At 45.7% G+C, this 26,736-nt stretch overlaps 1 protein-coding gene across 1 annotated transcript in view; it reads left to right on the forward strand.

Annotated features, from left to right (window-relative positions):
• LOC124049148 (formin-binding protein 1-like) overlaps positions 1-26,736 on the forward strand; it is a 98,015-nt gene that overhangs the window by 11,594 nt on the left and 59,685 nt on the right. Inside the window, 3 exon segments of the mRNA XM_046370517.1 lie at positions 8,703-8,818; positions 24,922-24,978; positions 25,209-25,356. Coding sequence (XP_046226473.1) covers positions 8,703-8,818; positions 24,922-24,978; positions 25,209-25,356 — 321 coding nt within the window.

Genomic DNA, 26,736 nt, shown 5'->3' on the forward strand with positions numbered 1-26,736 from the left:
AATTCTCAATGGGATGTAACAACATACCTTGTTTGCTTGCTGTTTGAGGTGAGGAAAACAACATTACTTTGAGAAGCTCCACAGGTCATTAGTGGTGGTGAGTTAAGCCAATCAGAATTTTTTATTTTTTTATTTATTTCACCTTTTTTCAACCAGGTAAGCTAGTTGAGAACAAGTTCTCATTTACAACTGTGACCTGGTCAAGATCAAGCAAAGCAGTGTGACAGAAACAACAACACAGAGTTACACATGGAATAACTTGTTATGGCTGCAATCCCCCTATCGGGATAAGTGTCATCAACAACCGCTGAATAGCATAGCGCTACATTCAATAAATATTACTACAAATATTTATATTCATGAAATCACAAGTACAATATAGGAAAACACAGCTTAGCCTTTTGTTAAAAACCTCTTGCAACTAGGGGGCACTATTTTCATTTTTGTAAAAATAACATTCCCAAAGTAAACCACCTGTTTCTCAGGACCAGATGCTAGAATATGCATATAATTGACAGCTTAGGGTAGAAAACACTCTAAAGTTTCCAAAACTGTCAAAATATTGTCTGTGAGTATAACAGAACTGATATTGCAGGCGAAACCCTGAGGAAAATCAAAACAGGAAGTGGCTTCTATTTTGAAAACTCCATGTTCCATAGCCCTCCTTTGCTGGATTTAAAGGGATATGAACCAGATTCCTTCTCCAATTGCTTCCTCAAGGAGTCAACAGTCTTCAGACATAGTTTCAGGCTTTTATTTTGAAAAATGAGCCAGAACGATAACATCGCGTCAAGTGGTCACATGAGTTTTGCTCGCGCAACAGAGTTTGGATAGGTATTGCTTTTCCCTCTCCTACTGTGAAAGACATTTGCGGTTTATATATTATTGATTATATATTTTAAAAACAACCTGAGGATTGATTATAAAAAATGTTTGACATGTTTCTGTGGACATTATGGAAACTATTACGATTAACTACGATTAATTTGATTGCTTTTCTGATTTTCGTGACCAAGCTTCCTGATGCTAAGTGTACTTAATGTTTTGTCGTCCGATCGATAAACTTACACAAACACTTGGATTGCTTTCGCTGTAAAGCATAATTTCAAAATCAGAAAAGCAATCAAATTAATCGTTTACCTTTGATCTTCGGATGTTTTCACTCACGAGACTCCCAGTTACACAACAAATGTTCCTTTTGTTCCATAAAGATTATTTTTACATCCAAAATACCTCCGTTTGTTTGTCGCGTTATGTTCAGAAATCTACAGGAAAAAGCGGTCACGACAACGCAGATGAAAATTCCAAATAGTTTCCATAATGTCCACAGAAACATGTCAAACATTTTTTATAATATATAATCAATAATATATAAACCGCAAATGTCTTTCACTTTAATTAGGAATTGATAGTTAGAGTCTATCAAACACAAACAATTCACACAATGAATTTATGAAATAATGAAGGTGCACAAATTGGTGGGAGAGCGCGCATTCTGGAGAGAGAAGTGCATCTGGGCGCATGGTCAATCCGACATCTGCATTGGCCATGCAGCATTTACGGTGATATGGCCTCAGCCCTGCCGTGCAGCATTTACTGTGATATGGCCTCAGCCCTGCCGTGCAGCATTTACGGTGATACGGTCTCAGCCCTGCCGTGCAGCATTTACTGTGATATGGCCTCAGCCCTGCAGTGCAGCATTTACTGTGATATGGCCTCAGCCCTGCCGTGCAGCATTTACTGTGATATGGCCTCAGCCCTGCCGTGCAGCATTTACTGTGATATGGCCTCAGCCCTGCCGTGCAGCATTTACGGTGATATGGCCTCAGCCCTGCCGTGCAGCATTTACGGTGTTACGGCCTCAGCCCTGCCGTGCAGCATTTACAGTGTTACGGTCTCAGCCCTGCCGTGCAGCATTTACGGTGTTACGGTCTCAGCCCTGCCGTGCAGCATTTACTGTGATACGGCCTCAGCCCTGCCGTGCAGCATTTACGGTGATACGGCCTCAGCCCTGCCGTGCAGCATTTACTGTGAAAGGGCCTCAGCCCTGCCGTGCAGCATTTACGGTGATACGGCCTCAGCCCTGCCGTGCAGCATTTACGGTGATACGGCCTCAGCCCTGCCGTGCAGCATTTACGGTGATACGGCCTCAGCCCTGCCGTGCAGCATTTACGGTGTTACGGCCTCAGCCCTGCCGTGCAGCATTTACGGTGATACGGCCTCAGCCCTGCCGTGCAGCATTTACGGTGATACGGCCTCAGCAGAAGTCAGGGCATTTATACTTCTTTGCGGGGCAGTGCAGAGCTGTTGTCAAGAAAGTGAGTTTGTGTTTTCTACAGGATGTCCTGCCCCCACCTACCATCAACCAATCATGTCAATGCAGAGCTGTACAGAACCCCTGCATACAAAATGTGGGAGGCACATGGCGATGCAGTACGGAGTTGGATTTGACCTTTGCATGCCTCCTGGAGGCTGTGCAATTGTGTCACACCCTCCATATGGAGCCTCCCACCACATTTTTGGATCAAGCATAAATGGGCTTTTAGCCTCTGCAATGGATTAGCTCACTGAGATGTTACTAAAACAATCTCGCTAGATCAACAGCCTATCGACCAAACAATCTACCAGTCTACTAATTGGCGTCAGCTGTATATTAGATATCATTCCCATATTTCAGATGACCTGCTAGGAACACTGACCCCTCACCTCTCTGGCCTATTGATTTCCTCTTGTGACTCTGACAAGGGTTTTTATTGAGAGCACTGACCTGTAAAGATGTGTTGGAGGTAGTTGTAGTGGCTATACAGCCTACAACAAATGGAGTGTAACTTACTGTAGGGTTTGACATAGACCAGTCCTAGCCTGTCATGATTGGAGGCGTCTTTGAGTCAGCCTAATCCTGGCTAGCATCAGCAGTCTTCCATTAGTATGAAAGTACAACAGCAAACCACCAACTTGTGGTTATGTGCCAACAAATGAATCTGAATCTGAATATAAAAAGCTTATATAGGAGGTTTCTCTAGATCTGTGAACATTACTTGACTATCTATTATTTTGGAAGGCTCTGAATGGATGATTTCATTATTTTTCCTTTTATCCTCTTTCACAACCCCTCAAAAAGAGAGGGCACCATGTCAAACATTTCATCAGAAGTTTTTGTCTTCCTTCTTCTAAGACCTGTCGTAGTGAATCAACATGTAACAAGGCTTACAGGACAATTATTATGCCGGTCTAGTTTCTGGCTGTTGAATTGTAGCTCTTTGGTGTTCTGTTCTGACAGAGATTAAAAAGAAGCAACCACAGCAGGCAGTCCCTCTGGAAAACTGATGTGTCAATGGAATGTGTTTGTTAGTGTGCAAGAGAGAGGGAGGGAAATAGAGAGGGGGGCCGAATAGAGATTGAGAGGGGGGAGTGAGTACTTCAATGATTTGCAGACCCTCTCTGAGTGTTGTTGACCGATCACCTTCAGGGGCCTCTACCACCCCCTGTGGCTTAAATAAGAAATGCACAAACCAGGTTATTACCTAGGGGGCTTTATGCATAATCATTGCATTAGTTTACAGTAGCAACAAAAGTAATCTTTTACCTTTCATTCCATGTTAGAAAAGTGGAAAGTGTTGGGGAGAGTAGGAGGAGGAGGAGGAGGAGAGAATGGGAGGATGGTAAGGAGGTGGTAAGAAGAAGAGTGGTTTGGAATGTAGCCAGATAGTCCATTCTCATACACAGTGGCAGCAGCATTCTAGTGGTGGCTAATGTATTATATAGAAGCTGGCTGCTGTCCACACTGTGTCTGATATAAAAGGCAGAGCAGCCTGGATTATACCAGGAGTGATATGGTATTGTAGCACAGAAAGAGAAGGAGAGAGAGGCGCTATGTCCCATAGTCATGTTTTCATCTGAGGTGTTTTCAATATGAAGGCAGATTTTATATAGACTTCAGAAATTGATTGAAACAATGATGAAGTGTTTCATGAAGCGGAACCCCAAGATGCTGGTGAGCTTTGACTGTCTGCCCCTCCCTTTTTTCTGCTGTTTTGATGTGTCAAGGTAATAGAATGTGGTGATGATGGCTCTGTGTGATATTAGCGTGAGCCTTTGACACAGATTCCCTCTCTGTAGTTTTCCTTGATATTTTGTTCCAATGTGCCTGTTATTCAACATTTATTAGCCCTTTTCCGCCTGTGGGAATCATCTGGCCAAGGGTTTGTCCTTTTTTACTGGAAAGCCCGTCTCTATCTCATATCTGCTCTCGCTCTCTCTCTCTCGCTCTCTCATGAACTAGCCTAGTATTCATTTATTCAGACATTTGTCACATTGTAATTGTGACACATCTTTCGCAGAAATGTCCCCACAGTCCTGCTGCCGTGTGCTGTCCAGGTAATGAATGAGGTGATGTTGGTCATCACTGCATTTTCCTTAGTCAAAGTGGTCCCTCTTTCTCTCCACTCCAGTGCCCTCCCTCTTAAATCCTCCTCTTCTCTCCACTCCACCTCTTTTCCTACCCCCTTTTTTCCTCTACTCAATGAATCATTCCCCGTCTCAGGTCCCACTGAGACCACCTCACGCCTGACGGAACATTTAGCTTGCGTGCTCCCAGGCTACGGCTGGTCTCAGATGTAGAGTGTGTGTAGGATTGTGAATGTCTGTCTCAGTCAGGACTGAATCTCTTGCTCCGGGACCCTCGTTGCTTTCAGACAGAGGAGTGCTTCTCTCAGACAGATACGATTTTGGTCCATGTGGTGGAAATGGGGACAAGGAATAACATATTGCTCTTAAACTTCAGAATTGTCTGGGGAATGATACCCTTTCTAACCTAACCACAGTGAGGCTGCCTTAGCTATTACTCTGGGAAGGGGAGGGTTGGACCTTCGTTTGATTTTAACGTTGGACAGGGGTGTACCTTTCCCCTCTGCAACTATAGGATACCATGCTGCCTCAACTGAGAAGGGTAATGTGATTTTGTTTTAGTGCAAAATCCAAATAATTGATGCATCAACAAGATCTGTGTTGGATTCCGGAGGATATCACTTGAAAACATTCATTTAAACACTTATTTTTAATGTTGTCATCCACGTGTGTGTGTGTGTGTGGGGGGTGTGTGTGTGGGGGGGTGTGTGTGTGTGTGAAGGGTGTGTTGTATGTGTGAGTGAAGGGTGTGTTGTATGTGTGAGTGAAGGGTGTGTTGTATGTGTGAGTGAAGGGTGTGTTGTATGTGTGAGTGAAGGGTGTGTTGTATGTGTGAGTGAAGGGTGTGTTGTATGTGTGAGTGAAGGGTGTGTGTGTGTGTTGTGTGTGTTGTATGTGTGAGTGAAGGGTGTGTGTTGTGCGTGAGTGAAGGGTGTGTGTGTTGTGTGTTGTGCGTGAGTGAAGGGTGTGTGTGTGTGTGTTGTATGTGTGAGTGAAGGGTGTGCGTGTGTGTGTTGTGCGTGTGTGTGTGTGTGTTGTATGTGTGAGTGAAGGGTGTGTGTGTGTGTGTGTGTGTTGTATGTGTGAGTGAAGGGTGGTGTGAAGGGTGTGTGTGTGTGTGTGAAGGGTGTGTGTGTGTGTGTTGTATGTGTGAGTGAAGGGTGTGTGTGTGTGTGTTGTGCGTGAGTGAAGGGTGTGTGTGTGTGTGTGTGTGTGTGTGCGTGAGTGAAGGGTGTGTGTGTGTGTTGTGCGTGAGTGAAGGGTGTGTGTGTGTGTGTTGTGAGTGAAGGGTGTGTTTGGATGTAGTGAGGTTGTGGAGGATTACTCTATTATAGCACTTATGTATTTGGATGAACAGCATTATGTGTTTCTATGGTGAGATCCTGTTGAGCCGCTGCTATACAGTGTTTTAATGAACCATTCACTGTGGGGAGATTTGCTGAATCTAATTGACACAGAGGCTGACAACGAGCGTCGAGCCCTTCCTCAGGGAAGAAGGGATGAGGAGAAAGAGGGAAGAGGAGCGCATGCTGTAGAGAGAGGGGGGGGGGGGGTGACAAAAAAAATATGATAGAGAGGAAGCTACTAGGGCTTCTTTTTTAAATCAATCGAATAGCCAATTGTTTTGCATCTCACATTTCTTCACATGAGTGGGTTGGTGAGTGGGTTCATGAATGAGTGGTTGTTGCAACTGAGGGACGTTGGTGTGAAAAGACCCTCCAACTGAATGTTGTCCTTGTTTGCCCTAGATGGCAAACATCCATGTTTTATGACAGTACCAAGCTACATTCCTGGTTTGATGCTTCCATTCATCCCTACATTAACAATCATCATGTATTAAACATGTGTTTGCCTTCATGTTGGCTGTAGCATTATGTTCATTGCAGCAATGGTACAGACTCTGATCCACAGTCGCCCCCCCCCCCACAAAGACCGAAATTTTGAGCATCAAGCACTTATGTTAAGCTGTTCAAACCACATCCACTTCCTGTGTCTGAGGCAGCTAGCTGTAGCAGTCAGGCAGTGTAAAAAAGGGATTAAAGCAGCACAAAGACACCCCCACTCAGAACCTTGTCGAGCTCATAGGACTGGTCTGGGACAGTCGCTCAGTGACAGTTGGGGAATATACTGCATGAAGTGCTGCAGGCAGCTTTGGTTGGGTTGAGGAGGACAGACATTGGGTTTGGGTTGAGGTGGACTACAGATGATGGAGGAGAGGATGGGGAACTGTTGGAGCTATACCAAGGTGAATGTAAAACTAACCCTAACCAAGCTGTATCGTCTGTGTTCCTTTGCTAGTACTGTCAATGGACGGAGACGCATCATTGCAAAATGTTCTGAGGGGTAGGCTACTCGAGTGTGTGATCCACTACAGTAGGGATGTTTTTTGTACAGTGTAACTGTTGTATATGGACTCGCCTGTTTGTAGTGTAGCCTATTTCTATTCTCCAGACATTTAGGCTGAAATCAGGTGTTTTAACAAGGTGATAGATAAGGCAACATTATGCAGCATCCTTCAGTTTGTCCGTATTCTACACATGCTTAGGTTATATGACGGAGAGACAATGCATAGAAATGATGAATTTGACAATCGTGCACCTTTTCGTTCCTGTTAGACTGTACAGTACTGATGAGGGACAGTGTTAAGGCGGAATAACTGTATTAAGCTATGAATAATGTACAAGGCCATTGTGGGTTACGGTACTCTAAAACTAGCCTACATTTGAAGTCTTTACTTGAGTGAAGGAGACTGAATGGGTTTCTGTAAATGGTGAAAAGTCCCTCTGAGTCAGGGCCAGTTCATCGGTGGAGGCGTTTCTGCTTGTAGCCAAAATAGCTTACAGCAATACTACAGGGTTACAGTGTTTCTTCTTGTAACCTCAATACTGTATAGCTACAATGTTTCTTCTTGTAACCTCAACACTGCGTAGCTACAATGTTTCTTATTGTAACCTCAACACTGCGTAGCTACAATGTTTCTTATTGTAACCTCAATACTGCATCGCTACAATGTTTCTTATTGTAACCTCAATACTGCATCGCTACAATGTTTTTCTTGTAACCTCAATACTGCGTAGCTACAATGTTTCTTCTTGTAACCTCAATACTGCGTAGCTACAATGTTTCTTCTTGTAACCTCAATACTGCATCGCTACAATGTTTCTTCTCGTAACCTCAATACTGCATCGCTACAATGTTTCTTCTTGTAACCTCAACACTATATGATTAGTGTTTCTGCTTGTAACCAAAGTACAGCAATACTACAGGCATATATTATCCCATAGAGGACAATGTGGGTCATAGCCACACTATTAGCTGTTTATGGAACCTCCAAACATCACAATGACGTCAAAAACATGAATTACACCTATCAATAAGTCAAGCATTTTATCTGATTGGTGGCTTTGGCTGGTAAGTCTCTTTTGCAATTGGTACAGCTAGCTCCAAGAAGGACTAGGCACTAAGGTAGAAAGGCCAGCTTGTTCCACTGTTAAATTCAATTACCTGAACTCTTTTTATTCGACCCTATTAGCTTATTAGAAGGCAGGTGTGCCAAATAGACTTGGATAATAAGTTAGATGCACTATGCAGAAAAGCACTCTGCCATTTCCTTGTTGCTAAAATTTGAATAGTTTGCCTAATTTCAGTTTGTGGCAAAACAATCAAGTAGTGTAGAGAATTATAGTACCACCTAAACTGCTGTGAAATACCTTTTCCATAACAAAAATATTATATCTTCAGCTGATTGAATCTGGTGTACAAAATCGAAAGTAAAAGACGCAAAAACAAACATTAAAAATGGGACGCATAGGAATAGTGCATATAGAACAGATCTACCGCATCTTAGACTTGCTTTCAAAGAGAATGAAAGATCTAATATTTCACATCTCTATGTGAATTTTGTCGGGTCGTCTAAAAAGTTACATGTTAGAGCTTTAAGTGCCCGCATCAAAGTGAGAGAGTATAGCTAAATGTTGACTGTGAAACCCTTGGCCTTAGTGAAGGGAAAATATTAGCACGGCGTTGTGAGTAATGTGAGCAGGCGTTGTACAGCCATTATAATGTATATCTAGAAACGTTAAACTCGTTGGTATTTCAGTACTACTGGCAAAAAGTGAGGCTAACATGTTGTCAACACATGTAAAAGGTCATGTAGGAAACTTTTCGTCCTCGCAGCTAGAAAGGATTGCGTTTGTGGCACTGAGAATCCGCCACAACAAAATCGCAGAACGCTCTTCCTAAGTATTGGGATGTTATATTCATGCCTGTTTTTCTCTCTCTCTTTCTGTTTGCAGGATCAGTTTGATAACCTAGAGAAGCATACACAGTCAGGCATCGAGTTCGTGGAGAGGTACAGTAAATTCGTCAAAGAGAGATCGGATATTGAAATCAGCTATGCAAAGCAGATTAGGTGAGTGTTTCTGTTTTGCCCTGTTATGATACTGCAAGTCTAGTTCTCTGTCTAGATATTTCACCAGTGAATGAAATGGATAGTATTCTTCAATAATTCAATCATTTCGGCCTCAGCCTTCTTCAGCATACAGAGTATAACATACAGTGCATTCGGAAAGTATTCAGACCCCTTGACTTTTTCCACATTTTGTTACATTACAGCCTTTTTATAAAATGGACAAAATAGTTTTTTCCCCCTCATCAATCTACACACAATACCCCATAATGACAAAGCACCGTTTTTGCAAATGTATCAAAAAATATATGTATCACATTTACAGACCCTTTACTCAATACTTTGTTGAAGAAACCTTTGGCAGCAATTACAGCCTCAAGTCTTCTTGGGTACGATGCTACAAGCTAGGCGCACCTGTATTTTGGGAGTCTTCCATTTTTCTCTGCAGATCCTCTTAAGTTCTGTCAGGTTAGATGTGGAGCGTCGTTGCACAGCTATTTTCAGGTCTCTCCAGAGATTTGTGATCGGGTTCAAGTCTGGGCTCTGGCTGGGCCACTCAAGGACATTCAGAGATTTGTCCCGAAGGCACCCCTTTGTTGTCTTTGCTGTGTGCTTAGGGTTGTTGTCCTGTTGGTATGAGAACCTTTGCCCCAGTCTGAGGTCCTGAGCGCTCTGGAGCAGGTTTTTATTACGGATCTCTCTACTTTGCTCCATTTCCCTTTGATCCTGACTAGTCTCCCAGTCCCTGCTGCTGAAAAACATCCCAACAGCATGATGCTGCCACCACCATGCTTCACCATAGGGATGGTGCCAGGTTTCCTCCAGATGTCACACTTGGCATTCAGGCTTCTCTGATTTCATCAGACCAGAGAATCTTGTTTCTCATGATCTGAGAGTCTTAAGATGCCTTTTGGCAAACCCCAAGGGGGCTGTCATGTGCCTTTTATTGAGGAGTGGCTTCCGTCTGGCAATTCTACCATAAAGGCCTGATTGGGGGAGTGCTGCAGAGATGGTTGTCCTTCTAGAAGGATCTCCCATCTCCACAGAGGAACTCTGGAGCTCTGTCAGAGTGACTGTCGGGTTCTTGGTCACCTCCCTGACCAAGGCCATTCACCACCCATTTCTCAGTTTGGGCAGGCGGCCAGCTCTAGGAAGAGTATTGGTGGTTCCAAACTTCTTATATTTAAGAATGATGGAGGCCACTGTGTTCTTGGGGACCTTTAAAGCTGCAGAAATTATTTGGTAACTTTCCCAGATCTGTGCTTCGACACAATCCTGTCTCGGACCTCTACGAACAATTCCCTCGACCTCATGGCTTGGTTTTTGCTCTGACATTCACTGTCAACTGTAGGACCTTATATAGACTGGTGTGTGCCTTTCCAAATCATGTCTAATCAATAGAATTTATCACAGGTGGACTCCAATCAAGTTGCAGAAACATCTCAAGGATGATCAATGGAAACAGGATGCACCTGAGCTCAATTTCAAGTCTTGTAGCAAAGGGTCTGAATAGTTATGGAAATAAGGTATTTTGGTTGTTATTTTTTTTGTAAATTTGCAAAAATGTACAAAAACATGTTTTCGCTTTGTCATTATGGGGTATTTTGTGTAGATTGATGAGGATTTTTTTTTAGAATAAGGCTGTAAAGTAATAAAATGTGGAAAAAGTCAAGGGGTCTGAATATTTTCCAAATGCACTGTAATTATAACATATATCTTGTGTACATAAACTGACTTTTAGTGTCTTGAAAAATGCTTAAAATGAATTGAAAAAAATGAATATTTTTTATTTATTTTTAATTTCACCTTTATTTAACCAGGTAAGCTAGTTGAGAACAAGTTCTCATTTACAACTGTGACCTGGCCAAGATAAAGCAAAGCAGTATTGTTTAAGATACTGTATTTCACTGCCATTAAAAACAAGCTTTATCATGTTTCCACACAGACATATTCACTGACAGTTTGACAGTGTACACCTTATTCAGCCTGCAGTGAACACATCACTACTGAGCTTGTTTAAGTGAGGTCATATCAGAGAGCTCAGCCTGACAGACAGAGGGATGTTAGCTTTACCCAGGTGGATGGCTAGATAAACAGAATGATAATGCCTGTAGCCGAAGTCTCTCTCTTTGTATTCATAGTTTCTCTGTAGTTTCTCTCTTTCGCTCTGTCTCTTTCTGTCTCTGTCTTTCTCTCTCTCTCTCGCATGACAGTGTATTCTTGGTGTTTTTTTTGTTGCTTGAGGACAGAGGAAATAAGGTTGGCGACGGGTGGGGGGTGGGAGGCATGTGTTTCCATAGTAACAAGGTATCAGTATTATCATCCCCAGCCAGTGCTGACCCACATTTCTCTTTATCCAATCATGGTGGAGTATCAGTCGTTTAGTTCTGCCCCCTTTTTAAATACCCCCAAGCCCTACTCTCCTCAAATAGAGTAGGGGTGAGGGTGTGAGGGCATACTCTTCCTAGGCTCTCTTTTACCCCAACAACAAACAGAAGTCTGCCCAAAACAATCCCTTATCTGGTTCCCTAGAGAGGGCCAAGAGGAAGGCTAAAGAATCTAATTACTGACTACTGACCAACCCCCACCCATCACCCCTCATCTGCACCCTTAAACCCCTAACCCCACCTACTTCTCATTCTAGGTAAATATCCCTTCACTAAGGAGATAATAGAACTAGCAGATCCTTACTCTGTTTGCATGGCACACACACACACACACTCACGTAATGACCTAATTAGTTTCCGTATGTGTCTCACTTTGGTATCTGTGACCCAGGGATAGTCTTTCCATGTTGTGATGTGTTTTATTGAACCTGACGACTCTGCAGATGTGGCAGTCAGATGTTTTAATTCACTCTGCTTAAACAGTATAACTGTAGGACTCATCTCTTCATCTGAAACACATTTGTTTTCCACGTGGATGGCCTTCTGCTATCACAGGAAGATACGATTTGCAAGTTACAGAATGGATAGGCCTGTTTATAAAGCTTTTTTGGGTTAGACACAATGTGCATCTTTGTGTGTGTTGTTTGTTTCTGCATCCGGACTAATTATTCTCCCCCTGATAAAGTTAGCTCGTTAAAGCAGGTTGAATCTACTGGGCACGCTCAGACCCATAGAACACAGCCCTGCTACAGTAGATCTAATAAACACACTGAAATGGGCCCTTTGGTCATCCATTCGTCACTCCTTTATGCTGGAGGAAGTTTGGTTCGCTACTGCTGTTTTTCTCTTTTTCCTCTCCTCCTTCTCTTTCCTGCCTCTCTTCTCCCCTGTTGTTGTCTCTTTTTCCTCTCCTCCCACTCTTTCCCTCTCTTTTCCCCTGTTGTTGTCTCTTTTTCCTCTCCTCCCTCTCTTTCCTGACTCTCTTCTCCCCTGTTGTTGTCTCTTTTTCCTCTTTCCCTGACTCTCTTCTCCTCTGTTGTTGTCTCCCTCTCCTGCCTCTCTTCTCCCCTGTTGTGTTGTTGTTGTCTCTTTTTCCTCTCCTCCACTCTTTCCTGCCTCTCTTTTCCCCTGTTGTTGTCGTTTTTCCTCTCCTCCCTCTCTTTCCTGCCTCTCTTCTCCCTCCTCCCACTCTTTCCTGCCTCTCTTCTCCCCTGTTGTCTCTTTTTCCTCCCACTCTTTCCTGCCTCTTTCTCCCTCCCTCCTCCCTCTCTTTCCTGCCTCTCCCCTGTTGTTGTCTCTTTTTCCTCTCCTCCCTCTCTTTCCTGACTCTCTTCTCCCCTGTTCTCTTTTCCCCCTCCCTCTCTTTCCTGACCTCTCTTTTCCCCTGTTCTCTTTTCTCCTGACTCTCTTCTCCCCTGTTGTTGTCTCTTTTTCCTCTCCTCCCTCTCTTTCCTGACTCTCTTCTCCTCTGTTGTTGTCTCTCTTTCCTGACTCTCTTCTCCCCTGTTGTTGTCTCTTTTTCCTCTCCTCCCTCTCTTTCCTGACTCTCTTCTCCCCTGTTGTTGTCTCTTTTTCCTCTCCTGCCTCTCTTTTCCCCTGTTGTTGTCTCTTTTTCCTCTCCTTCCACTCTTTCCTGCCTCTCTTCTCCCCTGTTGTTGTCTCTTTTTCCTCTCCCTCTCTTTCCTGCCTCTCTTTTCCCCTGTTGTTGTCTCTTTTTCCTCTCCCTCCACTCTTTCCTGCCTCTCTTCTCCCCTGTTGTTGTCGCTTTTTCCTCTCCTCCCTCTCTTTCCTGCCTCTCTTCTCCCCTGTTGTCTCTTTTTCCTCCCACTCTTTCCTGCCTCTCTTCTCCCCTGTTGTCTCTTTTTCCTCTCCTTCCACTCTTTCCTGCCTCTCTTCTCCCCTGTTGTCTCTTTTTCCTCCTCCCTCTCTTTCCTGCCTCTCTTTTCCCCTGTTGTTGTCTCTTTTTCCTCTCCTCCCTCTCTTTCCTGACTCTCTTCTCCCCTGTTGTCTCTTTTTCCTCCTCCCTCTCTTTCCTGACTCTCTTCTCCCATGTTGTTGTCTCTTTTTCCTCTCCTCCCTCTCTTTCCTGACTCTCTTCTCCTCTGTTGTTGTCTCTCTTTCCTCTCCTGCCTCTCTTTTCCCCTGTTGTTGTCTCTTTTTCCTCTCCTTCCACTCTTTCCTGCCTCTCTTCTCCCCTGTTGTTGTCTCTTTTTCCTCTCCCTCTCTTTCCTGCCTCTCTTTTCCCCTGTTGTTGTCTCTTTTTCCTGACTCTCTTCTCCCCTGTTGTTGTCTCTTTTTCCTCTCCTCCCTCTCTTTCCTGACTCTCTTCTCCTCTGTTGTTGTCTCTCTTTCCTCTCCTGCCTCTCTTTTCCCCTGTTGTTGTCTCTTTTTCCTCTCCTTCCACTCTTTCCTGCCTCTCTTCTCCCCTGTTGTTGTCTCTTTTTCCTCTCCCTCTCTTTCCTGCCTCTCTTTTCCCCTGTTGTTGTCTCTTTTTCCTCTCCCTCCACTCTTTCCTGCCTCTCTTCTCCCCTGTTGTCTCTTTTTCCTCCCACTCTTTCCTGCCTCTCTTTTCCCCTGTTGTTGTCTCTTTTTCCTCTCCTCCCTCTCTTTCCTGACTCTCTTCTCCCCTGTTCTCTTTTTCCCCTCCCTCTCTTTCCTGCCTCTCTTTTCCCCTGTTCTCTTTTCCCCCTCCCTCTCTTTCCTGACTCTCTTCTCCCCTGTTGTTGTCTCTTTTTCCTCTCCTCCCTCTCTTTCCTGACTCTCTTCTCCCCTGTTGTTGTCTCTTTTTCCTCTCCTCCCTCTCTTTCCTGCCTCTCTTTTCCCCTGTTGTTGTCTCTTTTTCCTCTCCTGCCTGTCTTCTCCCCTGTTTTTGTCTCTTTTTTTCCTCCTCCCTCTCTTTCCTGCCTCTCTTCTCCCCTGTTGTGTCTTTTTCCTCCTCCCTCTCTTTCCTGCCTCTCTTTCCCCCTGCTGTTGTCTCTTTTTCCTCCTCCCTCTCTTTCCTGCCTCTCTTCTCCCCTGTTGTTGTCGTTTTTTCCTCTCCTCCTTCTCTTTCCTGCCTCTCTTCTCCCCTGTTGTCTCTTTCCTCTCCTCCTTCTCTTTCCTGACTCTCTTTTCCCCTGTTGTTGTCTCTTTTTCCTTCCTCCCACTCTTTCCTGCCTCTCTTTTCCCCTGTTGTTGTCTCTTTTTCCTCTCCTCCCTCTTTCTTCTCTTCTCCCCTGTTCTCTTTTCCCCCTCTCTCTTCCCCTCTCTTTTCCCCTGTTGTCTCTTCTCCCCTGTTGTTGTCTCTTTTTTCCTCTCCTCCCTCTCTTTCCTGACTCTCTTCTCCCCTGTTGTTGTCTCTTTTTCTCCTCCCTCTCTTTCCTGCCTCTCTTTTCCCCTGTTGTCCTCTTTTTCCTCTCCTGCCTGTCTTCTCCCTGTTGTTGTCTCTTTTTTCCTCCTCCCTCTCTTTCCTGCCTCTCTTCTCCCCTTTGTCCCCCTCCCTCTCTTTCCTGCCTTGTTGTCTCTCTTTTCCTCCTCCCTCTCTTTCCTGCCTCTCTTCTCCCCTGTTGTTGTCTCTTTTTCCTCCTCCCTCTCTTTCCTGACTCTCTTCTCCCCTGTTGTCTCTTTTTCCTCCTCCCTCTCTTTCCTGCCTCTCTTCTCCCCTGTTGTTGTCTCTTTTTCCTCTCCTCCCTCTCTTTCCTGACTCTCTTCTCCCCTGTTGTTGTCTCTTTTTCCTCTCCTCCCTCTTTCCTGCCTCTCTTTTCCCCTGTTGTTGTCTCTTTTTCCTCTCCTCCCTCTCTTTCCTGACTCTCTTCTCCCCTGTTGTTGTCTCTTTTTCCTCTCCTCCCACTCTTTCCTGACTCTCTTTTCCCCTGTTGTTGTCTCTTTTCCTCTCCTCCCTCTCTTTCCTGACTCTCTTCTCCCCTGTTGTTGTCTCTTTTTCCTCTCCTCCCACTCTTTCCTGACTCTCTTTTCCCCTGTTGTTGTCTCTTTTTTCTCTCCTCCCACTCTTTCCTGCCTCTCTTTTCCCCTGTTGTCTCTTTTTCCTCTCCTCCCTCTCTTTCCTGACTCTCTTCTCCCCTGTTGTTGTCTCTTTTTCCTCTCCTCCCTCTCTTTCCTGACTCTCTTCTCCCCTGTTGTTGTCTCTTTTTCCTCTCCTCCCTCTCTTGCCTGACTCTTCTCCTCTGTTGTTGTCTCTTTTTCCTCCTCCCTCTCTTTCCTGACTCTCTTCTCCCCTGTTGTCTCTTTTTCCTCCTCCCTCTCTTTCCTGCCTCTCTTCTCCCCTGTTGTTGTCTCTTTTTCCTCTCCTCCCTCTCTTTCCTGCCTCTCTTTTCCCCTGTTGTTGTCTCTTTTTCCTCTCCTCCCTCTCTTTCCTGACTCTCTTCTCCCCTGTTGTTCTCTTTTTCCTCTCCTCCCACTCTTTCCTGACTTTCTTCTCCCCTGTTGTCTCTTTCCTCTCCTCCTTCTCTTTCCTGCCTCTCTTTTCCCCTGTTGTTGTCTCTTTTCCTCTCCTCCCTCTCTTTCCTGACTCTCTTCTCCCCTGTTGTTGTCTCTTTTTCCTCTCCTCCCACTCTTTCCTGACTCTCTTTTCCCCTGTTGTTGTCTCTTTTTCCTCTCCTCCCACTCTTTCCTGCCTCTCTTTTCCCTTGTTGTCTCTTTTTCCTCTCCTCCCTCTCTTTCCTGACTCTCTTCTCCCCTGTTGTTGTCTCTTTTTCCTCTCCTCCCTCTCTTTCCTGACTCTCTTCTCTGTTGTTGTCCCTTTTTCCCCTCCTGCCTCTCTTTTCCCCTGTTGTTGTCTCTTTTTCCTCTCCCTCCACTCTTTCCTGCCTCTCCTCTCCCCTGTTGTTGTCTCTTTTTCCTCCTCCCTCTCTTTCCTGACTCTCTTCTCCCCTGTTGTCTCTTTTTCCTCCTCCCTCTCTTTCCTGCCTCTCTTCTCCCCTGTTGTTGTCTCTTTTTCCTCTCCTCCCTCTCTTTCCTGCCTCTCTTTTCCCCTGTTGTTGTCTCTTTTTCCTCTCCTCCCTCTCTTTCCTGACTCTCTTCTCCCCTGTTGTTGTCTCTTTTTCCTCTCCTCCCACTCTTTCCTGACTTTCTTCTCCCCTGTTGTCTCTTTCCTCTCCTCCTTCTCTTTCCTGCCTCTTTTCCCCTGTTGTTGTCTCTTTTCCTCTCCTCCCTCTCTTTCCTGACTCTCTTCTCCCCTGTTGTTGTCTCTTTTTCCTCTCCTCCCACTCTTTCCTGACTCTCTTTTCCCCTGTTGTTGTCTCTTTTTCCTCTCCTCCCACTCTTTCCTGCCTCTCTTTTCCCTTGTTGTCTCTTTTTCCTCTCCTCCCTCTCTTTCCTGACTCTCTTCTCCCCTGTTGTTGTCTCTTTTTCCTCTCCTCCCTCTCTTTCCTGACTCTCTTCTCTGTTGTTGTCCCTTTTTCCCCTCCTGCCTCTCTTTTCCCCTGTTGTTGTCTCTTTTTCCTCTCCCTCCACTCTTTCCTGCCTCTCCTCTCCCCTGTTGTTGTCGCTTTTTCCTCTCCTCCCTCTCTTTCCTGCCTCTCTTCTCCCCTGTTGTTGTCTCTTTTTCCTCTCCTCCCTCTCTTTCCTGCCTCTCTTCTCCCCTGTTGTTGTCTCTTTTTCCTCCTCCCTTTCGTTCCTGCCTCTCTTTTCCCCTGTTGTTGTCTCTTTTTCCTCTCCTCCTTCTCTTTCCTGCCTCTCTTCTCCCCTGTTGTCTCTTTCCTCTCCTCCTTCTCTTTCCTGCCTCTCTTTTCCCCTGTTCTCTTTTCCCCCTCCCTCTCTTTCCTGACTCTCTTCTCCCCTGTTGTTGTCTCTTTTTCCTCTCCTCCCTCTCTTTCCTGACTCTCTTTTCCCCTGTTCTCTTTTCCCCTCCCTCTCTTTCCTGACTCTTCTCCCCTGTTGTTGTCTCTTTTTCCTCTCCTCCCTCTCTTTCCCGACTCTCTTCTCCCCTGTTGTCTCTTTTTCCTCCCTCTCTTTCCTGACTCTCTTCTCCCCTGTTGTTGTCTCTTTTTCCTCTCCTCCCTCTCTTTCCTGACTCTCTTCTCTCCTGACTCTCTTCTCCCCTGTTGTTGTCTCTCTTTCCTCTCCTCCCTCTCTTTCCTGACTCTTCTCCCCTGTTGTTGTCTCTTTTTTCTCCTCCCTCTCCCTTTCCCCTGTGTTGTAATTGTACTGTATCTTCACGTTGTCTGGAGTCTGTTAGATCTTTGGTATATCTGTTCTATGGTCTCTGGGGCTGAACAGGGTGATAGCTCTCTGCTCTGTGTGAAGTATCTTACAGATGGTTGGTGAGCAGTTTGGCACCACTACTTCAGCCATTAGCACTAAATGCTCAACAAGACAAACACCTCACTCTGCTCTGCAGATAACATGGCACTACACTGCATCAGTAGACATGTCAAAAGACATATCAAAAGAGAAATGGCGGAAAGTTTGACCTCCACTGTATCGAATGGATAAACGTGCACAATGTTTCAAGGAGGTTAACACACTGTTCCTAGGCCATCATTGAAAATAAGAATTTGTTCTTAACTGAGTTTCCCAGCACGGTAACACACATTGGTTTAATCCACAGTACAAGACAGTAGGTTAAGGTCCGTGTGCATACTATTTAGGGGAATGGGTATTAAAAATACACTGTGTGGCACAGTATCACTCAATATGGGGCACAATAATTCATATTCCATTACCCCAACACACACACACATTGGTCTAATCCTCATTAAGTAGGCACCCTCTGGTTGTCTATGTGTTGGTTAACTATGCTACGGAGGAGGAGGAAGGGCAAATGCATTCTGCCATGACATCTGGCCATGAGTGAGAGACGGCCAGGTTCAAAAGCGAGGGAAGAGAGGTAGATCTGCCTAGCAACAGAGCAGACACAAGGTTAGAGGAGTAGGGGGGTTGTGGTAGAGAGAGAGAGAGAGAGAGAGTCACGTTCGTTATAAGGATCAGACCAAGGCGCAGCGTGGTATGCGTACATTACTGAATGAACACCGAATAAACCAACAAAATAACAAAACAAAATGTGACTCTATACAAAATAGTGCTGACAGGCAACTACACATAGACAAGATCCCACAAACACCAAAGGGAAATGGCTACCTAAATATGATCCCCAATCAGAGACAACGATAAACAGCTGCCTCTGATTTGGAACCATATCAGGCCACCATAGACATACAAATCACCTAGACCTACAAAAATCCTAGACAATACAAAAACTAGCGTACCCACCCTAGTCACACCCTGACCTAACCAAAATATAAAGAAAACAGAGATATCTCAGGTCAGGGCGTGACAGAGAGAGAATACATGCTTTAGTTCTTTTACATTTACATTACATTTAAGTCATTTAGCAGACGCTCTTATCCAGAGCGACTTACAAATTTTACCACGTGCATGATTCATTCTTGATGGAGTTATTTATTTGTGTATATATGTGTGTATATATATGTATGTATATATATGTATGTATATATGTGTGTGTGTGTGTGTGTATGTGTGTGTATGTATGTGTATGTATGTATGTATATATATCTATTATTATATATATATTTTGATATCCATGTATGGGACAAGGTATGTATGTATGTATGTATAAGACCCAGGCTGGGATCAAACCCGGTCTGTAGTGATGTATATATATGCACTGCGATGCATGTATGTATTATATATATGTATGTATATATATATGTATGTATATATATATGTATGTTAATATATGTAGTATATATATGTATGTATAGTCTATATAATGATGATTGTATATATTTTTATGTTATGTATGTATGTATGTATGTATAGACTATGTATGTTGTTAGTCATGTATGATTATGTATGTATATGTCCATGTTATATTGGTACAGTAATATAATAGTATGTATTTATTGTAGCACAATATTTTTTCTTCCATTATACATGATGTATGTATATGTATGTATGTATATGACCATGTTGTATGCAGGGGTTCTATGTATATGTACTGTTTCTATGTCGACCTGTATATGTATATCATATGTATATATATATACCTCACCTCTATTCCTACTGAAAGGGTTAATGGTCCAGACATCAGTATAGTAAACAGCAGCACACCATGCATGAGTGAAGAGGACCTATACAATGTGACTACCATTTGCTATATGTAGCATGCCTCAATTATATATGTATATATATGTATGTGTATATATATGTATATATATGTCTGTGTGAAATCTAATTGGCTTGTCTGTATGTATGCCGTTTGTATATGGATTCTTCTAATAGGTTTACCTATTTTTATTATGTATGATTGATAGCCTATGTATGTATATATGTGTGTGAATATATGTGTATATATAGTCTGTATTAAACTGTGTACACATATGTAAAAATGTAGCTGGGTGATATATGTGTATATCCAACTATCACTATTAAACAAACAAACACAGGAACAGAGAGAAAGACAGTACTGGGTGTAGTATATATGTGTATGTGTTATATATATATATGTATGGGTACATATATATATATATGGACAGTGCGTAATATATATATAGATATGCATGTGTGTAATATATATACATATGTATGTGTGTAATATATATATATATATCGATGTGTGTAATATATATATATATATGTATGTGTTCAGGTATATATAACTATGGGTGTCCTATATATTAACCCTTATGTGTGTAATATACAGTATATGCATGTGTGTACATATATTTAAACAGCATACTACATACTAAATCTGTATGTGTGTAGCATGTTTTATTTGATATATGCATGTGTGTGCCAGCAGGCTTGTGCAGCCTATATCATAAATATATGTATGTGTGTAATATATATAAAATATGTATGTTTAATTATATATATGACGTGTGTAATATATTATATATATGTATGTGTGTTATTTTTATATATATATATATATATATGTGTGTGTGTGTGTGTGTGTGTGTGTGTGATGGTGTGTGTGTGTGGGTGTGGGTGTGGTGTGTGTGTGGTGTGTGTGTGTGGAGTGTGTGTGTGTGTGTATATCTTTTTTACCCCTTTTGATATCCAATGGGACAAGGACATCCTGGCCCAAGACCCAGGCTGGGATCAAACCCGGGTCTGTAGTGATGCGTCTAGCACTGCGATGCAGTGCCTTAGACCGCTGCGCTACTCGGGAGGCCTATACTGCCTTGTTAAGGGTGGAGTTCGGCTTGCATGGTAGTCTAATAATGATGATTGTCTAATTTTTCTTCTACCAATTATAGACTAGTTGTTAGTCAGCATGATTAATATTGTCCATGTTATATTGGTACAGTAATATAATAGTCTTTATTGTAGCACAATTTTTTTTCTTCCATTATACAGTTGACATTAAAAGGGCAGCTATGACCATGTTGTTGCAGGGGTTCTGTTCTACTGTTTCTGTCGACCTTCATTCTACTCACCATGTAGGACCTCACCTCTATTCCTACTGAAAGGGTTAATGGTCCAGACATCAGCATAGTAAACAGCAGCACACCATGCATGAGTGAAGAGGACCTAGCTACAATGTGACTCACCATTTGCTGCCTGCCTGCCAACCAGCATGCCTCAATGCTTCCTGATTCACTCTGCGTCTGTCTGCTGAAATCTAATTGGCTTGTCTGGTCTGTTGCCGTTTGTAGGTGGATTCTTCTAATAGGTTTACCTATTTTTATTGGCTGATTGAGTAGCCTAGTATGTGTGGTTGTGTGTGAATACATGCGTGTGCTTGTTAGTCTGTATTAAACTGTGTTGACACACGGAAAAAATGGAGCTGGGTGATGAGTTGATCCAACTATCACTATTAAACAAACAAACACAGCAACAGAGAGAAAGACAGGACACTGGGGAGACGGAGTGAGGGTTAAAGAGAGAGGGACAGAGCGAGATAGAGGCAGAGAGAGGTGGAAGCGAGCAAGACAAAAGCGAGGTAGAGATGTGAGTGCATGAATCTCAGTATATTCGTCACACGGTTCAGGTTCAGGACTCTGGGGTCCTCTCATTAACCCTTCACTTACAGTACAGCTGACAGTTTTAAACAGCATACTACATACTAAATCTGTATGCCAGCCTGTTTTATTTGACACACTCATCTTGTGCCAGCAGGCTTGTGCAGCCTATGTCAGAAAGAGGGTGTAGTCTGGAGGAAAAAAGCATGTTTCTTCATGGTGACTGTGAATTTTTGATCCTGGGGCCATAAGCATTATTAATGGAACAGAGTGCGTGGAGATGGAGGTGGGAGGGCGGAGATGGAGGTGGGAGGGCAGAGATGGAGGTGGGAGGGCAGAGATGGAGGTGGGAGGGGAGGATGGAGGTGGGAGGGCAGAGATGGAGGTGGGGTAGGGGAGGGATGGAGGTGGAGGGGAGGCATGGAGGTGGGATGAGAGGGTGGAGGGGAGGCATGGAGGTGGGGGGGGGAGGTGGGTGGGGGGAGGCATGGAGGTGGGAGGAGAGGCATAGAGGTGGCAGGGGAGGCATGGAGGTGGGAGGGGAGGCATGGAGGTGGGAGGTGAGGGTGGGAGGAGGCATGGAAGTGGGAGGAGAGTGTGGGAGGTGAGGCATGGAGGTGGGAGGCATGGAGGTGGAGGGGAGGGTGGAAGGGGAGGCATGGAGGTGGGAGGAGAGTGTGGGAGGGGAGACATGGAGGTGGCAGGGGAGGGTGGCAGGGGAGGCATGGAGGTGGCAGGGGTGGTAGGGCATGGAGGTGGAAGGAGGAGGTGGGAGGAGGCATGGAGGTGGGAGGAGGTGGGAGGTGAGGCATGGAGGTGGGAGGCATGGAGGTTGGAGGGGAGGGTGGAAGGGGAGGCATGGAAGTGGGAGGAGAGTGTGGGAGGGAGACATGGAGGTGGGAGGGGAGGGTGGCAGGGGAGGCATGGAGGTGGCAGGGGAGGCATGGAGGTGGAAGGAGAGGGTGGGAGGGGGGTGGCATGGAAGTGGGAGGAGAGTGTGGGAGGTGAGGCATGGAGGTGGGAGGCATGGAGGTTGGAGGGGAGGGTGGAAGGGGAGGCATGGAAGTGGGAGGAGAGTGTGGGAGGGGAGGCATGGAGGTGGGGGGAGGGTGGAGGGGAGGCATGGAGGTGGCAGGGGGAGAGGCATGGAGGTGGAAGGAGAGGGTGGGAGGGGAGGCATGGAAGTGGGAGGAGAGTGTGGGAGGTGAGGCATGGAGGTGGGAGGCATGGAGGTTGGAGGGGAGGGTGGAAGGGGAGGCATGGAAGTGGGAGGAGAGTGTGGGAGGGGAGACATGGAGGTGGCAGGGGAGGGTGGCAGGGGAGGCATGGAGGTGGCAGGGGCGGTTGGGAGGTGGACGGAGGCAGGGTGGGAGGGGAGGCATGGAAGTGGGAGGAGAGGTGGGAGGTGAGGCATGGAGGTGGGAGGCATGGAGGTTGGAGGGGAGGGGGTGGAAGGGGAGGCATGGAAGTGGGAGGAGAGTGTCGGAGGGGAGACATGGAGGTGGCAGGGGAGGCATGGAGGTGGAAGGAGAGGGGGTGGGAGGTGGAAGTGGGCATGGAAGGGGAGGTGGGAGGGAGGAGAGGCATGGAGGTGGGAGGGGGGGAGGCATGGAGGTGGGAGGAGAGGGTGGGAGGTGGAGGCATGGAGGGTGGAAAGGGAGGCATGGAGGTGGGAGGGGAGGCATGGAGGTGGGAGGAGAGGGTGGGAGGGGAGGCATGGAAGTGGGAGGAGTGTGGGAGGTGAGGTATGGAGGTGGGAGGCATGGAGGTTGGAGGGGAGGGTGGAAGGGGAGGCATGGAAGTGGGAGGAGGGTGGGAGGGGAGACATGGAGGTGGCAGGGGAGGGTGGAAAGGGAGGCATGGAGGTGGCAGGGGAGGCATGGAGGTGGGGTGAGAGGGTGAGAGGGGAGGCATGGAGGAGGGGGTGGGTGGGTGGGAGGAGGGAGGTGGGAGGAGAGGCATGGAGGTGGCAGGGGAGGCATGGAGGTGGGAGGGGAGGCATGGAGGTGGGAGGGGAGGCATGGAGGTGGAAGGAGAGGGTGGGAGGGGAGGCATAGAGGGGGTTGGAAGGGGAGGGTGGGAGGAGGGCATGGAGGTGGCAGGGGAGGCATGGAGGTGGGAGGGGAGGCATGGAGGTGGAAGGAGGGGTGGGAGGGAGGTATGGAAGTGGGAGGGTGGGGAGGTGAGGCATGGAGGTGGGAGGCATGGAGGCAGGGGAGGGTGGAAGGGGAGGCATGGAAGATGGGAGGAGGCATGGAGGTGGCAGGGGAGGGTGGGAGGGGGCAGGCATGGAGGTGGGGGGAGGCATGGAGGTGGAGGAGGTGTGGGAGGGGAGGCATGGAGGAGGGGGTGGGTGGGTGGGAGGGGAGGTGGGAGGAGAGGCATGGAGGTGGCAGGGGAGGCATGGAGGTGGAAGGAGAGGGTGGGAGGGGAGGCATGGAAGTGGGAGGAGAGTGTGGGAGGTGAGGCATGGTGGTGGGAGGCATGGAGGTTGGAGGGGAGGGTGGAAGGGGAGGCATGGAAGTGGGAGGGGAGAGGTGGGAGGGGAGACATGGAGGTGGCAGGGGAGGGTGGAAAGGGAGGCATGGAGGTGGCAGGGGAGGCATGGAGGTGGGGTGAGAGGGTGAGAGGGGAGGCATGGAGGAGGGGGTGGGTGGGTGGGAGGGGGCAGGAGGTGGCAGGGGAGGCATGGAGGTGGGAGGGGAGGCATGGAGGTGGAAGGAGAGGGTGGGAGGGGAGGCATAGAGGGGTGGGTGGAAGGGGAGGGTGGGAGGGGAGGCATGGAGGTGGGAGGGGAGGGTGGAAGGGGAGGCAAGAAGATGGGAGGAGAGGGTGGGAGGGATGGAGGTGGGAGGGGAGACATGGAGGTGGGAGGGGGTGGGAGGCATGGAGGTGGGAGGGAGGCATGGCAGAAAGCACTCTGGTATATATGGTCTGTTGGCACGGTGACATGAATATCAGTAATGGAGGAGGAACACAGTGGAGTGCTATTATAATAACCCATTGGGATAGTAAACACATTATAATAAACCATTGGGATAGTAAACACATTATAATAACCCATTAGGACAGTAAACACATTATAATAAACCATTGGGATAGTAAACACATTATAATAACACATTGGGATAGTAAACACATTATAATAAACCATTGGGATAGTAAACACATTATAATAAACCATTGGGATAGTAAACACATTATAATAACCCATTAGGATAGTAAACACATTATAATAACCCATTAGGATAGTAAACACATTATAATAACACATTGGGATAGTAAACACATTATAATAACCCATTGGGATAGTAAACACATTATAATAACCCATTGGGATAGTAAACACATTGTAATAATAATAATTTGGTGGGTACTTATGGTACTTATATGTTTCCTGCTTCACATGTGGAAATTATTTGTTTATATGTCAACTCCCCCTGAGACACCCTTGGATAGTGGGGTCATGGCCAGGATCAGCCACAATCAGCGGTGACACTGGAGCAATTATGGTTAAGTGCCTTGCTCAAGGGCACGCCGGCAGATTTTTTTCACCTTGTCGGCTCGAACTCGAACCAGTGACCTTTTGGTTACTGGCTCAGCGCTCTATCCACTAGGCTACCTGCCACCCAAACAAATCATAAACATACCATAGTAGTAACTGTATACAGTATATTACTGTGGTTGTAACTAGTAGTAACTATATATATATATATATATATATATATATGCAATATTATTGTGGTTGTATCTAGTAGTAACAGAACCCTGCTGCTTGTTATTTTTTTCACAGGAATCTATCAAAGAAGTATCAACCGAAGAAGAACTCAAGAGAAGAGGAGGAGAACAAGTGAGTTTGGCACCCAGACACAACCACACAGTTACTTAAATCACTGTTATATACTGTATTGCATTTGGATTGTTCGTTAGGCTATTTCCTCTGTTGGTAGCTAATGAAGTAGGCCTAATGTTTCTCCCGACATCTGAGCATCTTATAGCACCCTAGATAAGATGCTGTGTCAGGCCCCTCTACGTCGCCGCCTTCTCTGACATCACTTCCTTTGACATGTGACCTGTCAGATACACGTCATGCCGGGCCTTCCTGTCAACGCTGAACGAGCTGAACGACTATGCAGGACAGCACGAGGTCATTGCTGAGAACCTGACCTCTCAGATCATCACTGAACTCTCACGGTACCTCACAGAGCTCAAGGCAGAGAGGAAATCGGTGAGAACACATACACTTCCTGTTTGTATTCTGATCCATCTACTGTTTGTTTGCGCTATATATTTTATATATATCTATATCCATCCATCCATCTTCCTGGTCTGTTTCTCAGTATTCGGTCTGTTTATATTTCTGTGTATGTTGTTCCCTCTCTGTCTCGCTCTGTCTTTACATCTATTGTTCTCTCCTACACTTTTTACCCTTAAATATACAGTTTACTTTATAGACAGTAAAACTAGGCTGTAGCCAGAAACCAGGCACATTTGCCCACAGGAAAGAGAGAGAGAGCCAGGCCCATCCCCTCTGTGTGTGTCACGCCCTGACCTTAGAGATCCTTTTTATGTCTCTATTTTGGTTTGGTCAGGGCGTGAGTTGGGGTGGGCATTCTATGTTTTGTGTTTCAAATCAAATCAAATGTACGTGCACCACTCTTCACCTTGGTCCAGTTGCAGCCAACCGCACAAAGACATGCCACTGGGCCAACATGACTCCATGCCTGCATCTCAAATGGCACCCTATTCCCTAGGGCTGTGGTAAAAAGTACTGTACTATATAGGGAATATGGTGCCATTTGGGATGCTGTCTATGACTCCTTTATATGGAACAGATCATAGACTTCACTATCATATCTTATCATTAAGAGCTTATTTTTCTCTTATGAACCACCTGGCAAAGATGCATGGAACATACAGTCTATTTAAACTCTGAACTCACGTTTTTCCTTCCCATTATAAAGTAATTTGTTAGAGCAGGAGAGGTGCAGAATGCAGCATTAACACAGTAATAGTATCTTAGAAGGAAAAAAGAGAACAGAAAAGAGGGGCTACCTTTTAGACATCTACCTTCGTCAAACAAGAGGGGAAATGACTCAACTGGAAAAAGAGCAGTTTGTCAGAAAAGCCATCACAACCTCTCATGTCACGGAAGCTCAGCGAGGGGAATCCATTGAAGAAAACTGCAAAGAGCAGGTTGCCAGTGGCTGACATGACCTTTCAGACTGACCTCTCTAAGCATTTGTATACACACCGCACAGTCAAGAACAAGCAGCAAAACTGTATGATCTCCCTCCTTACCTTTAAAAGACCACGTCAGGAAGACAGGAAACACTAACGGATTATTGATTCATCCATTTTCCTCTTAAAGCTCATTTAGAACAACAAAGAGGGCAGGGGGGATTTCCAGTGAGCTCTAACTGTCTCTGGGTTTGTTTGAAGAAGAATCCTCAGGCCCTCAGCTTGGCCTGGTTCTGGCCCCGGGTCTGGGTCTCTGTTTGTCTAGTGTCTTGTCTTGTGTTTGGCACTGCTTCCAGAGGATTGGCCCTCATTCATTCGAATGTTCCCCCTCAGACTATCTGCAAGATGCTACTGTGGCCTACACACA

The sequence above is a fragment of the Oncorhynchus gorbuscha genome, linkage group LG11 (assembly GCF_021184085.1).
Source record: "Oncorhynchus gorbuscha isolate QuinsamMale2020 ecotype Even-year linkage group LG11, OgorEven_v1.0, whole genome shotgun sequence".
Lineage (NCBI taxonomy): Eukaryota > Metazoa > Chordata > Actinopteri > Salmoniformes > Salmonidae > Oncorhynchus > Oncorhynchus gorbuscha.